The sequence below is a fragment of the Capra hircus genome, chromosome 10 (assembly GCF_001704415.2).
Source record: "Capra hircus breed San Clemente chromosome 10, ASM170441v1, whole genome shotgun sequence".
NCBI lineage: Eukaryota > Metazoa > Chordata > Mammalia > Artiodactyla > Bovidae > Capra > Capra hircus.
This window is the reverse complement of record NC_030817.1, coordinates 87,079,532-87,093,167: the sequence shown is the minus strand read 5'-3', so window position 1 is coordinate 87,093,167 and position 13,636 is coordinate 87,079,532. Positions and strand designations below refer to the sequence as shown.

The window sequence follows — 13,636 nt, the reverse complement described above, 5'->3', positions numbered from 1 at the left end:
GGAGACCAGTCCTGGGTGTTCATTGGAAGGACTGAGGCTGAGGCTGAAACTCCAATACTTTGGCCATCTGATGCAAAAGGTTGACTCATTGGAAAAGCCTCTGATGCTGGGAGGGATTGGGGGCAGGAGGAGATGGGGATGACAAGAGGATGAGATGGCTGGATGGCATCACTGACTCGATGCACATGAGTTTGGGTGAACCCCGGGAGCTGGTGATGGACAGGGAGGCCTGGCGTGCTGCGATTCATGGGGTCGCAAAGAGTTGGACATGACTGAGTGACTGAACTGAACTGAACTGATGAGATCTAGGAATTGTAAATTAGTTGCAGTAATACTACCCATGTTGCCCAGTTACACTAAAACAATCTATTTGGGCATTCACGTCTTTTGGTAATATGAGAAATGTCTAAAAGGAACTCTTTAAAAAAAAATAAAATGTAACTCATTATAACAACAGAAATACGATTTCAAGCACATAGATTTTCTTTCTTTCAGAACCAAAGATCTCCTTAATTATGGACTGTGTACCTGATTTCTCTGAATTTTAAAAAGAATACCAATATTAGATCACATGTACACCCGTGGTGGATTCATGTCAATGTATGGCAAAACCAATACAGTATTGTAAAGTGAAATAAAGTAAAAATTAAAATTTAAAGTATAAAAAAAAAATTAGGAACAAAAAAAAAAAAAAGAAAATGCCATGATGTATAAAGAAGTTTTTGTTTGCATTGGAAGTATATTTCTATCTTGAAATTACCATAGTACAAGTTTATTTCAAAATACCACTATTAGAAATGCCATCTTTTTTCCTTCAGTTGTTAGAAAAATAGATAGGACACATACTATGGCTATTTTTTCATGCAAAGGATTGAGGCACTAAATGTACTCTCACAAATAAAGTAATCAATAGAGAAAGTTAACATTTGTGAAATTTATAGAGTTCAGACTTTGTGGAAGTCCTTGAAATTAAACTCATATTCCTCTAACCTTCCTTTTTAGGGGTTTTAAGTATGATAGAACGAGGATTGATTCCACCAGCAGCAAAAATTACCTTTCAGAATCCACCTATTATACCCAGAGCGGCTCCTCTGCATCGGTTTCATGAAGGACGTAAGATTTTGGCTACCGGTAAGACACGCTTCTTAGTTGGGGATAGACAGAAATTACCAAAAGCTACTCTTCTAGTATCCAACTTTTATCTTCAGTAATAGGACAGACTTAAACTTGTAATGGTTCTGAGTTGCAGTTTACTGAATAAAGCAACTTTAGTCTTTTTGTGAAATACCTACTTAGGGCCTGTGTTTTCTATGTGTGAGAAAGTTGGTATTTTTAAGGGATTTGCAGCTTGGTTGGGAAAATAAGACAGATATAATAAAAAAATTAATAACAATACATAGCATTACACACTAAAAACCAAATGGATGTTAAAGTCTAGTATTGTGAGTATTCAGAATGATAACTGAGAGGTGAAACAATAGAAGACTTCAAAGAGGAGGCTGGCCAGAATAGGAAAAAAGCACCCACCTAAGTATCTACTAAGTGGTTGCAGAACCTCAGGCAAGTCACTTTCTTTCTCAGGGCCTCAGCTTTGTCAGTTATAAAATGAGGGGTTTTGGCTAATAAATTCATCTGCTCAACAAGTATTTGTTGAATGCTTGCTTTATCCAAGGTAGTTGGGGATCTGACAGAGAAAATAAGTCAATCATATGTATTCTTGTGGTGCTTACATTCTAGTAGAAGATATAGATAATAATCAGGCAAGTAAATGAGAATTTAAGCTAAGGACAAGTGCTAGAAATAAAATAACATGGACTGAGAATGATAAAATGAAGTGATTACTTTGTTTGGGAGGGAAGGGTCAGGGAATGTATCTTGGAAGATGTTGAGATCCAAATGATGAGAAGGAACCAGTCATGTAAAGATCTAGGGAAGAGTATTTCAGATGTAGGACAGAACTGGCATAATGGCCAAGGGGATTAAGGAGGGAGTAAGCAAGAATGCTAATGGGGCTGGAAGGCCAAGAGAAGGAAGAGATAATGTTGGAGAGGTAGAGAAGACTGGATGATGTAGGGTAGAACAGAGACCACGAGTTGTCTTCAAGGTTGATTCTTCCCTACTTCCACAGTAATTGAGTCATGGGTGGGCACATGTCAGCTTGACCAGAGATATTTCTAGTCTTCCTTTCAGCTAGCTGAACTTGGAAACTTCCTTCCAGGTTCTGGACAGTGAGAATGTAAGCAGAAGGGGAAAGGGAAACTTCTGGGCATGGTTTCTTCTTTTCATTTTTCTATCTCTGACTAGCTGGGATGAAGATATATATGATGGGCAAGCACTTTGGAGTCAAAAATGGAACTCCAGGTTCAGTCTGGCCAAGATACCCTGCCTACCTAGGACTCTTCCTTTCAACCTTTGTGTGAAAGAGAAATAAACTCTTAATTTGTTTAAGCCATTTAGTATGTCTTAAGATCTCTCTTTTTAAAAGCCTTACACTGTAGCAGAACCAGCAAGGCATCCTTTCAAATCATGATGAGGAATTGGATTCAATCCTAATTACAGTGAGAAATCACTGAAAAGTTTAAACAGGAGGATGAGGTGATCTGATTTATATCTTAATAAGACCATGATGAGTGCTTTACAGATAATGAGTCATACAGGAACATGAGTAGAACCAAGAAGACTAGTTAAAAGACTGTTTTAGTAAACCAGGTGAGAAATGATGGTGAATTTAAGGAGGATGGTATCAGTGGATATGAGGAGAAGTAAACAAATTCACATTATATTTTATTTTAGAGGTAGAGCCATGAGGAATGACTGAGAGAAATGAAGAGTGGCTGACAGATAGGAGTGAGGAAAAGAGAGGCATCAGGGATGAATATGTATGAATGAATATGGATGAACATACCCCAATTTTGTATCCATTCTACTGTTGATGGGAATTTTAGTGGTTTATACCATAGAGCTATTAGGGGTAATACCACTATGAACATTCTTGTATATGTCTTTTAATGTAAATATATATACACCCTGCTCTTGGATACATATTAAAAAGAATTGCTGAGGCATGGGGTAAACATATGCTCAGATTTAGCAGATAACACCAGATGGCTTTGCAAGGTGTTTATACTGATTTATTTTCTTACTAGCAGTATATGATAATTCCAAATGATATATATCTTTGTCAACACTTGATATTTTCTTTTCTTTGTTTATTGCTTTGCCACCCTGAAGATTGTTGTGGTATATCTTTGTGGGTTTGATTTCTATTTCCCTAATGACCAATAAAGTTAAAGAGTTTGTGGCATTTTTTTTGATATGTGTATTGCTCATTTGAGTATCTTCTTCTGTAAACTGACTTGAAACTTCAACATTTTTTTAAATGGGTTGTTTTTCTTGGTTATTTATAGTATTATGCATGTATCCTGGATTCTAATCTGTTATCAGTTATAGGGGACTGGAATGCAAAAATAGGAAGTCAAGAAACACCTGGAGTAACAGGCAAATTTGGCCTTGGAATACGGAATGAAGCAGGGCAAAGGCTAGTAGAGTTTTCCCAAGAGAAAGCACTGGTCATAGCAAACATTCTCTTCCAACAACACAAGAGAAGATGCTACACATGGACATCACCAGTTGGTCAACACCGAAATCAGATTGATTATATTCTTTGCAGCTAAAGATGGAGAAGTCCTATACAGTCAGCAAAAACAAGACTGGGAGCTGACTGTGGCTCAGATCATGAACTCCTTATTGCCAAATTCAGACTTAAATTGAAGTAGGGAAAACCACTAGACCATTCAGGTATGACCAAAATCAAATCCCTAACAATTATACAGTGGAAGTGAGAAATAGATTCAGGGGATTAGATCTGATAAGCAGAGTGCTTGATGAACTATGGGCAGAGGTTTGTGACATTGTACAGGAGACAGGGAGCAAGTCCATCCCCAAGGAAAAGAAATGCAAAAAAGGCAAAATGGCTGTCTGAGGAGGCCTTAAAATAGCTGTGAAAAGAAGAGAAGCAAAAAGCAAAGGAGAAAAGGAAAGATACACCCATTTGAATGCAGAGTTCCAAAGAATAGCAAGGAGAGCTAAGAAAGCCTTCCTCAGTGATCAGTGCAAAGAAATAGAGGAAAACAGCAGAATGGGAAAGACTAGAGATCTCTTCAAGAAAATTAGAGATACCGAGGGAACATTTCATGCAAAGATGGGCTCAATATAAGACAGAAATGATATGGACCTAACAGAAGCAGAAGATATTAAGAAGAGGTGGCAAGAATACACAGAAGAAGTGTACAAAAAAGATCTTCACGACCCAGGTAATCACGATGGTGTGATCACTCACCTAGAGCCAGACATCCTGGAATGTGAAGTCAAGTGAGCCTTAGGAAGCATCACTGCGAACAAAGCTAGTAGAAGTGATGGAATTCCAGTTGAGCTATTTCAAATCCTCAAAGATAATTCTGTGAAAGGGCTGTAATCAATATGCCAGCAAATTTGGAAAACTCAGCAGTGGCCACAGGACTGGAAAAGGTCAGTTTTCATTCTAATCCCAAAGAAAGGCAATGCCAAAGAATGCTCAAACTACCACAAAATTGCACTCATCTCACATGCTAGTCGGACACAACTGAGTGAGTTCACTTTCACTTTCCTTTCCTGCATTGGAGAAGGAAATGGCAGCCTGCTCCAGTGTTCTTACCTGGAGAATCCCAGCGACGGGCGAGCCTGATGGGCTGTCTATGGGGTTGCACAGAGTCGGACATGACTGAAGCAACTTAGCAGCAGCAGCACCAGCAGCACACGCTAGTAAAGTAATGCTCAAAATTCTCCAAGTCAGGCTTCAGCAATATGTGAACCGTGAACTTCCAGATGTTCAAGCTGGTTTTAGAAAAGGCAGAGAAACCAGACATCAAATTGCCAACATCCGTTGGATCAAAAAAAAAGCAAGAGAGTTGCAGAAAAACATCTATTTCTGCTTTATTGACTATGCCAAAGCCTTTGACTGTGTGGATCACAATAAACTGTGGAAAATTCTGAGAGAGATGGGAATACCAGACTACCTGACCTGCCTCTTGAGAATTCTGTATGCAGGTCAGGAAGCAACAGTTAGAACTGGACATAGAACAACAGACTGGTTCCAAACAGGAAAAAGAATACGTCAAGGCTGTATATTGTCACCCTGCTTATTTAACTTTTATGCAGAGTACATCATGAGAAATGCTCGGCTGGATGAAACACAAGCTGGAATCTAATAACCACAGATATGCAGATGACACTACTCTTATGGCAGAAAGTGATGAAGAACTAAAGAGCCTCTTGATGAAAGTGGAGAGTGAAAACGTTGGCTTAAAGCTCAACATTCAGAAAACGAAGATCCAGTTGATCACTTCATGAGAAATAGATGGGGAAAAGGTGGAAACAGTGTCAGACTTTATTTTTTGGGCTCCAGAATTACTGCAGATGTTGACTGCAGCCATGAAATTAAAAAACACATACTCCTTGGAAGAAAAGTTATAAACAACCTAGACAACATTTTAAAAAGCAGAGACATTACTTTGCCAACAAAAGTCTGACTTCAAAGCTATGGTTTTTCCAGTGGTCATGTGTGGATGTGAGAGTTGGACTGTGAAGAAAGTTGAGTGCCGAAGAAGTGATGCTTTTGAACTGTGGTGTTGGAGAAGACTTTAGAGTACCTTGGACTGCAAGGAGATCCTACCAGTCCATCCTAAAGGAAATCAGTCCTGAATATGCATTGAAAGGACTGATGTTGAAGCTGAAACTCCAATAATTTGGCCACCTGATGAGAATAGCTGATTCATTGGAAAGAGACCCTGATGCTGGGAAAGACTGAAGGCAGAAGGAGAAGGGTCGACAGAGGATGAGATGGTTGGATGGCATCACCGACTCAATGGGCATGAGTTTCAGTAAACTCCGGGAGTTCGTGACGGACAGGGAGGCCTGGCGTGCTGCAGTCCATGGGATCACAAAGAGTTGGACACGACTGAGCGACTAAACTGAACTGAACTGATATTATGAAAAATTTTTTCTACTCTGTGGCTTGGCATTTCATTATCTTACTGGTGTCTTTGTTTTTAACTAAAATTTTAAATTTATTAATTTTTTTAAAAGTTTGGCTCTGCTGAGTCTTTTCTGCTGTGTGAGGGCTTTCTTTAGTTGCAATGCACTGGCTTCTCACTGTGGTGGCTTCTCTTGAGGCAGAGCAGAGGTTCTGGAAGGCACGTGCTTCAGTAGTTGTGGACACAGGCTCAGTAGTTGCGGCACACGGGCTTAGTTGCCCTGCAGTATGTGGAATCTTCCCAGATTAGGGATCAAACTGGTGTCCTTTGTATTGGCAGGTGGATTCTTTACCAGTGGACCACCAGGAAAGTCCTGTTTTTAACTGAACTTTTGATTTTGAGATAATTGTAGATTCACATGCAATTGTAAGTAATAATATAGGCAGATCCTTTGCACGCTTAACTCAGTTTCCCCGTAGTAGCATATTGCCAAACTACAGTACAATATGACAACTGAAATATTGATACAGCGAAGATATAGAACATTTCCTCTAGCTCATGGATTCCTCGTGTTATCCGCTAATAGCCACAGGCACGTCCCTCCACCCCCCACTCCTTTAAACCCTGGCAACAACTAATCTGTTCTCTATTTCAGGAATTTTATCATTTCAAATATGTTAGATAAATGGACTCTTACAGTATGTAACCTTTTGGAATTGTCTTTTTCACTCAACATAACTCTTTGAAGATTTAATCCAGGTTGTTGCTTGTATCAGTAGTTTATTCCTTTTTGTTGCTGACTAGTAACCCACAGTATGAGACTACCACAACTGTTAAACTGTTCACCTGTTAAAGGATGTATGGGTTGTTTCCAGCTTTTGGTGACTATGAATAAAGTTGCTGTAAACCTTTGTGTACAGCTTTTTATATGAACCTGCATTGTCATTTCTTTAGGACAAATTCCCAGGAGCATAATTGGTGGATCTCATGGTAGTTGCATGCTTATTTCCTCCACATACATTTAGAGCTACATCAGACAGTGTTATGATTTCTATTTCAAACATCAAATATAACTTATAAAACTCAAGAAGAAAAAGGAAGTCCAATGTTTTTACCCATATTTTTGCTTTACTGTGTTTTCTTCTTTTCAGATGTTCCAAAATTCTTTCTTTAATCATTTTCAATCTATTTAGAGTATGTAGCCACTGTTTAAGGTCTGAGTAAACAATATTGCTCCTTAAGAGTAATATTGCATAGGAACCTGGAATGTTAGGTCCATGAATCAAGGCAAATTGAAAGTGGTCAAACAGGAGATGTCAAGAGTGAACATAGACACTTCAGGAATCAGCAAACTAAAATGGACTGGAATGGGTGAATTTAATTCAGATGACCATTACATCTACTACTGTGGGCAGGAATCCCTTAGAAGAAATGGATTAGCCGTCATAGTCAGCAAAAGAGTCCAAAATGCAGTACTTGGATGCAATCTCAAAAACAACAGAATGATCTCTGTTCGTTTCTAAGGCTAACCATTCAATATCACAGTAATCCAAGTCTATGCCCCAACCAGTAATACTGAAGAAGCTGAAGTTGAACGGTTCTATGAAGACCTACAAGACCTTCTAGAACTAACACACAAAAAAGATGTCCTTTTCATTATAGGGGCTGGAACGCAAAAGTACGGAATCAAGAAATACTTGGAGTAACAGGCAAATTTGGCCTTGGAGTATAAAATGAAGCAGGGCAAAGGCTAACAGAATTTTACCAAGAGAACACACTGGTCATAGCAAACACTCTCTTCCAACAACACAAGAGAAGACGCTACACATGGACATCACCAGATGGTCAACACCGAAATCAGATTGATTATATTCTTTGCAGCTAAAGATGGAGAAGTCCTATACAGTCAGCAAAAACAAGACTGGGAGCTGACTGTGGCTCAGATCATGAACTCCTTATTGCCAAATTCAGACTTAAATTGAAGTAGGTAGGGAAAACCACTAGACCATTCAGGTATAACCGAATCAGATCCCTTGTGATTATACAGTGGAAGTGAGAAATAGATTCAAGGGATTAGATCTGATAGACAGAGTGCTTAGTGAACTGTGGACAGAGGTTTGTAACATTGTACAGGAGACAGGGAGCAAGTCCATCCCCAAGGAAAAGAAATGCAAAAAAGGCAAAATGGTTGTCTGAGGAGGCCTTAAAATAGCTGTGAAAAGAAGAGAAGCAAAAGGCAAAGGAGAAAAGGAAAGATATACCCATCTGAATGCAGAGTTCCAAAGAATAGCAAGGAGAGATAAGAAGGCCTTCCTGAGCAAGCATTGTAAAGAAATAGAGGAAAACAATAGAATGGGAAAGTCTAAAGATATCTTCAAGAAAATTAGAGATACTAAGGGAACATTTCATGCAAAGATGGGCACAATAAAGGACAGAAATGATATGGACCTAACAGAAGCAGAAGATATTAAGAAGAGGTGGCAAGAATACACAGAAGAACTATACAAAAACGATCTTCACGACCCAGATTGTTGAAGCCAGGCTTCAACAGTATGTGAACCGTGAACTTCCAGATCAAGCTGGATTTAGAAAAGGCAGAGGAACCAGAGATCAAATTCCCAACATCCGCTGGATCAACAAAAAAGCAAGAGAGTTCCAGGAATACATATATTTTTGCTTTATTGACTATGTCAAAGCTTTTGTGTGGACCACAACAAACTCTGGAAAATTCTTACAGAGATAGGAGTATCAGACCACCTGACCTGCCTTCCTCTTGAGAAATCTGTATGCAGGTCAGGAAGCAACAGTTAGAACTGGACATGGAACAACAGACTGGTTCTAAATAGGGAAAGCAGTATGTCAAGGCTGTATATTGTCATCCTGCTTATTTAACTTATATGCAGAGTACATCATGAGAAACGCTGGGCTGGACGAAGCACAAGCTGGAATCAAGATTGCTGGGAGAAATATTAATAACCTCAGGTGTGCAGATGACACCACCCTTATGGCAGAAAGTGAAGAAGAACTAAAGAGCCTCTTGATGAAAGTGAAAGAGGAGAGTGAAAAAGTTGGCTTAAAGCTCAACATTCAGAAAACTAAGATCATGGTATCTGGTCCCATCACTTCATGGCAAATAGATGGGTAAACAGTGGAAACAGTGACATTATTTTTTTGTGTTCCGAAATCACTGCAGATGGTTACTGCAGCCATGAAATTAAAAGATGCTTACTCCTTTAAAGAAAAGTTATGACCAAGCTAGACAACCTGTTAAAACACAGAGACATTACTCTGCTGACAAAAGTCCAACTAGTCAAAGCTGTGGTTTTTCCAGTAGTCATACGCAGATGTGAGAGTTGGACTATAAGAAAGCTGAGCACCCAAGAGTTGACACTTTTGAACTGTGATGTTGGAGAAGACTCTTGAAAGTCCCTTGGACCGCAAGGAGATCCAAACAGTCCATCCGAAAGGAAATCACTCATGAATGTTCATTGGAAGGACTGATGTTGCAGCTGAAACTCCAATACTTTGGCCACATGATGAGAAGAACTGACTCATTTGAAAAGACCCTGATGTTGGGAAAACGTGAAGGCAGAAGGAGAAGGGGACGACAGAGGATGAGATGGTTGGATGGCATCACTGACTCGATAGACATGAGTTTGAGCAAGTTCCAGGGTTGGTGATGGACAGGGTGGCCTGGCATGCTGCAGTCCATGGGGTCACAAAGAATCGGCCACGACTGAGCGATTGAACTGAACTGAGGATCAGGGTACTAGTGATAAATTATCTTCATATTTCTTCATCTTAGACTGTCTTGATTTCTCCTTTATTTCCTAAAGGATATTTTCACTAGCTTTAGGATTCTGGGTTGACAGTGCTTTTCTTACAGCATTTAAAAAAACTTTGTGCCACTTCCTTTCTCTTCCATGGTTTCTGTTGAGAAATCCACTGTCCTTTTTTTTTTTCTGCTGTAGGTAGGTAAGGTGTTGCTTTTTTTCTCCTGTTTCCAAGATTTTTCTCTGTCTTTAGTTTTTATGAAGTCTTGACCATATCTTAACGTGGATTTCTTTGGTTTTATCTTGGGATTGGCTCACCTTCTATAGAGTTGTGTGTTTTGCCAAATTTGGGAGGTTTTCAGCCATTATTTTTTTGAGTACATTTTTTTTTTTTTCAGCTTTGCCCTCTATTGCCTCTCTTTATAGGCTACATGATACAAATGTTAGATCTCTTGGTAGAATCCCACAGGTCCTTGAGGCTCTGTTCATTTCCCTGCCCCACCCCGTCTCTTTTCTCTCCATTGTTCAGATTGGGTAATTTCTATTTTTCTGTCTTCTAGTTCACTGATTTACCTGTCCTCTACATTCTGCTGTTGAGCCATCCACTGAATTTTGTATTTAGATGACTGTATTTTTCTGTTCCAAAATTTCAATTTGTTAAAAAAAATGTACACTTAAAAATGGTTAAGATGATAAATGTGTGGTTTTTTTTTTTTTTTTTTTTGCTGCACTGCACAGCTGTGGGATTTTAGTTCCTGGACCATGGATTGAACCCAGGCCATGGCAGTGAAACCACCAAATCCTAACCACTGAAACACCAGGGAATTCCTTGTTATGTGTACTTTAACAGAATTAAAAATTCACTTTGGTTCCCTCTTACATATTCTGTTTTCTTTGTGGAGACTTTCTATTTCTTTGCTGAGATTTTATATTATTTCATTTGTTTCATGTATTTCTGTAATTGCTTGTGGATCATTTTTATGATGGTTGCTTTAAAATTTTTGTCGGGTAATTTAAGCTTTCTGTCCTCTCAGTGTTGGTATCTATTCCTTGTCTTTTTTCATTCAGTTCCTGGTTCTTGGTATGGTGAGTGATCCTCAATAGAAACTTTGACATTGTGGATATTGTAAGACTCTGGTTCTCATTTAAATCTGTTTTAGCTGATTCCCCTGATACCCCTGTTAATTCTCTATGCCCTTGAGAAATAAGCCAAATTAGCTACACTATATCATCCTGTGTATGCATTGCTGGATTTCATTTGCTAATATTCTGTTTACCATTGTTCAGGGGTAAGGTTGTCCTAAATTTTTCCTTTCCTATGTTTTCCTTTGGATTTAGTAGCCTGGTGAGCTTTGCCTCAGTGAGTGGAAAAATGTCTATTCAGGTCCTTTGCTCATTTAAAAATTAGAGTTATTTGGTTTTTTGCTGTTAAGTTGCATGAGTTTCTGCTATGTATTATATATATATATATATGTATATTTATCATCACAATGTACACTTTAAATATCTTATAATTTCTTTTTTCAATTATCCTTCAATAAGGCTATAATTTTAAAAAATAGAAGGAACAAATAAATAATATGAAAATGAAAAAATGCAGAAACTGCAGATAGACATTTAAAAATAATATGATAACAATGTCAATACATTTTAAAAAAATGAAAATTTTCCTAGAAAAATCTAAATTACTTAAGTTAATTCAAGGAAAAAAAAATAGGAAACTTAAAGAAAACAATACCATTAGAAAATTTGACTTGGTAGGTAACAATATCTGTCTTACAGATGGACATGTGCATACTTGCACACACACACACACACAAACATAGCAAACAAAGAAGGCCTCAGGTCTTTTATAGGCAAGCTTTACCAGTTTTAAAGATCAGGTAATTCTTATATTAAATGCCATAGTGAAACAAAAGAAGGTGAGCTTGCCAGCTGATTTTATGAAGCTACTATAACTTTGGTACCAAAACTAGATGAGGACAGTGCAAGAAAAAATGTCTAAATCAATCTTAGGAACATAAAAAATAACATTCTAAATACAGGTTAGCAGTATGACTATAACGTGTAAAATATATAACCAGCAGGAAACTGCTGTGTAACATAGGGAGCCCAGCCTGGTGCTCCGTGACAGCCTAGAAGAGTGAAATGTGGGGGGAGGGGGACTCGAGAGGGAGGGAGTATGTACAACCAGCATAAAAGCCCGATTCATATCGATTATGGTAGAGACCGCCACAACACTGTAAAGCAAGTATCGTCCGAAAATAAAAAGGTAGCAGTATGTTTTTACGTTCATCATAATCAAGGATGGATATGTGGCAGATTCAACATTAGAAAAATCGAACAATATAGTTCAGCACATTAACAGATTAATAAAGAAAAAACTCTATGATCATCTTAATACACATCAAAGTTTAAAAATCGTAAAACACAATTCAACATTAATAATAAGAGAAAATCTTCTGGCAGAAAAGAAGTAGAAGAGAATTTTGTGAACTTGATTGTTGTCTTCAACCAAAAGCCCAAAGCAAACAGTGTTCTTAGTAGGGAGGCTTTAGAAGTATTCTGTTGGTATTTCTTCATTAAAAGCAGAGACAGTTCAAGGATGACCACTGCTGCCCTCAGTCTTACTGCCGTCACTGTTGGACATTGTCCCTGAGACCCTAGCACGTGCAACAAGAGGAAGTGTGGTATGGAGCGAAGGAGCAGGAGGGAAGGGTACCCATCAGGCATGTATGTGACTGCAACTATCAGAAACCCTATCTAGCAGGGCTTAAACAGTGAGTTCATTTGTCTCGTAAGGAATCAGGAAGTAGGGAAACTAGCGATGATGGTGCTTATACACAGCGTTGTAACAACTCTCTTTCCGCTTTACCTTCTTTAGCTTTCATTCATCCACCTCACAGCTCTAAAATGACTCCTGCAGATTTGTGCCTTAACATGCTCATTCCAGGCAGGAAGAGGGGGAAATAGTAGCACCAGTCTCTTCTCAGAAGCCCTTGAACGGGCCTCCCTTCACTTCTCACTGGTCACACGGCCACGGTTAAAGACAAGAAAGGCTGAAAGTGAATGTGCAAGTATAAGATTAGGATTAGTATTAGGATTGGGACCATAAATGAAATACTTAGTATTATTGATTATGCTTGGTCTAATCCATTCATGAAATTCTGTTCTTTGAAATATATTTAATATCTGGGGCTCACTTAAAATATTACTTGTTGTTTATCTACAGTTTAAATTTAACTGCATACCCTTTAAAAAAAATTGTTTTCCTAAATCTGGAAACCCTAGAAGCTGGGGATGTTGATACCCTGAAAAAAAGTTGAGGTTCTAAAATTAGCAAGGAAAAAAGTGAGATGGCTTCTTGGGAAGCACATAACAATAAATTGCTACCATAAGAATCATACAAATATTTCCAGAAATACAAGATTTTTTTTCCCCCGACATTGAGGCTAAATTTACCCTACAGATTTTTCAGAATGGAAACTGAGTAGCAGAATAGGCAGTGTCTTAGGATGCAGACATTCATCAAATGCATGTATCCCATAAAGTTCAAGGCCACATGAAGTTATAAATTTAATGATAGTATTTCTGCAGGTAACAAAGAAAAACCTCCAAAAATTTTTTTAGAGATAACCATTAACCATGGATTATCCATGTGAAATTGCAATCATATCTTTATCCTACCAAATTTCAGTGAAATTTCAATAAATTCCTTTAAAAAGGAATTAATAAATTTAATTTAATAAATTCCTTTAAAAATTATGCCCACTGCACAACTACTATTTTGTTTCATCATGGTAGTTTAGCAATAAGTCTCATTTGTCTGCAGGAACCTGAAAGTTAAACAAA

General features: G+C 38.2%; 1 protein-coding gene across 1 annotated transcript in view; it reads left to right on the top strand.

Moving 5' to 3' along the window:
* IQCH (IQ motif containing H) overlaps positions 1,014–13,636 on the top strand; it is a 145,464-nt gene continuing 132,841 nt past the window's right edge. The window contains exon 1 of the mRNA XM_018053786.1: positions 1,014–1,131. Within this exon, the coding sequence (XP_017909275.1) occupies positions 1,014–1,131 (118 nt within the window). The remainder of the gene's footprint in view (positions 1,132–13,636) is intronic.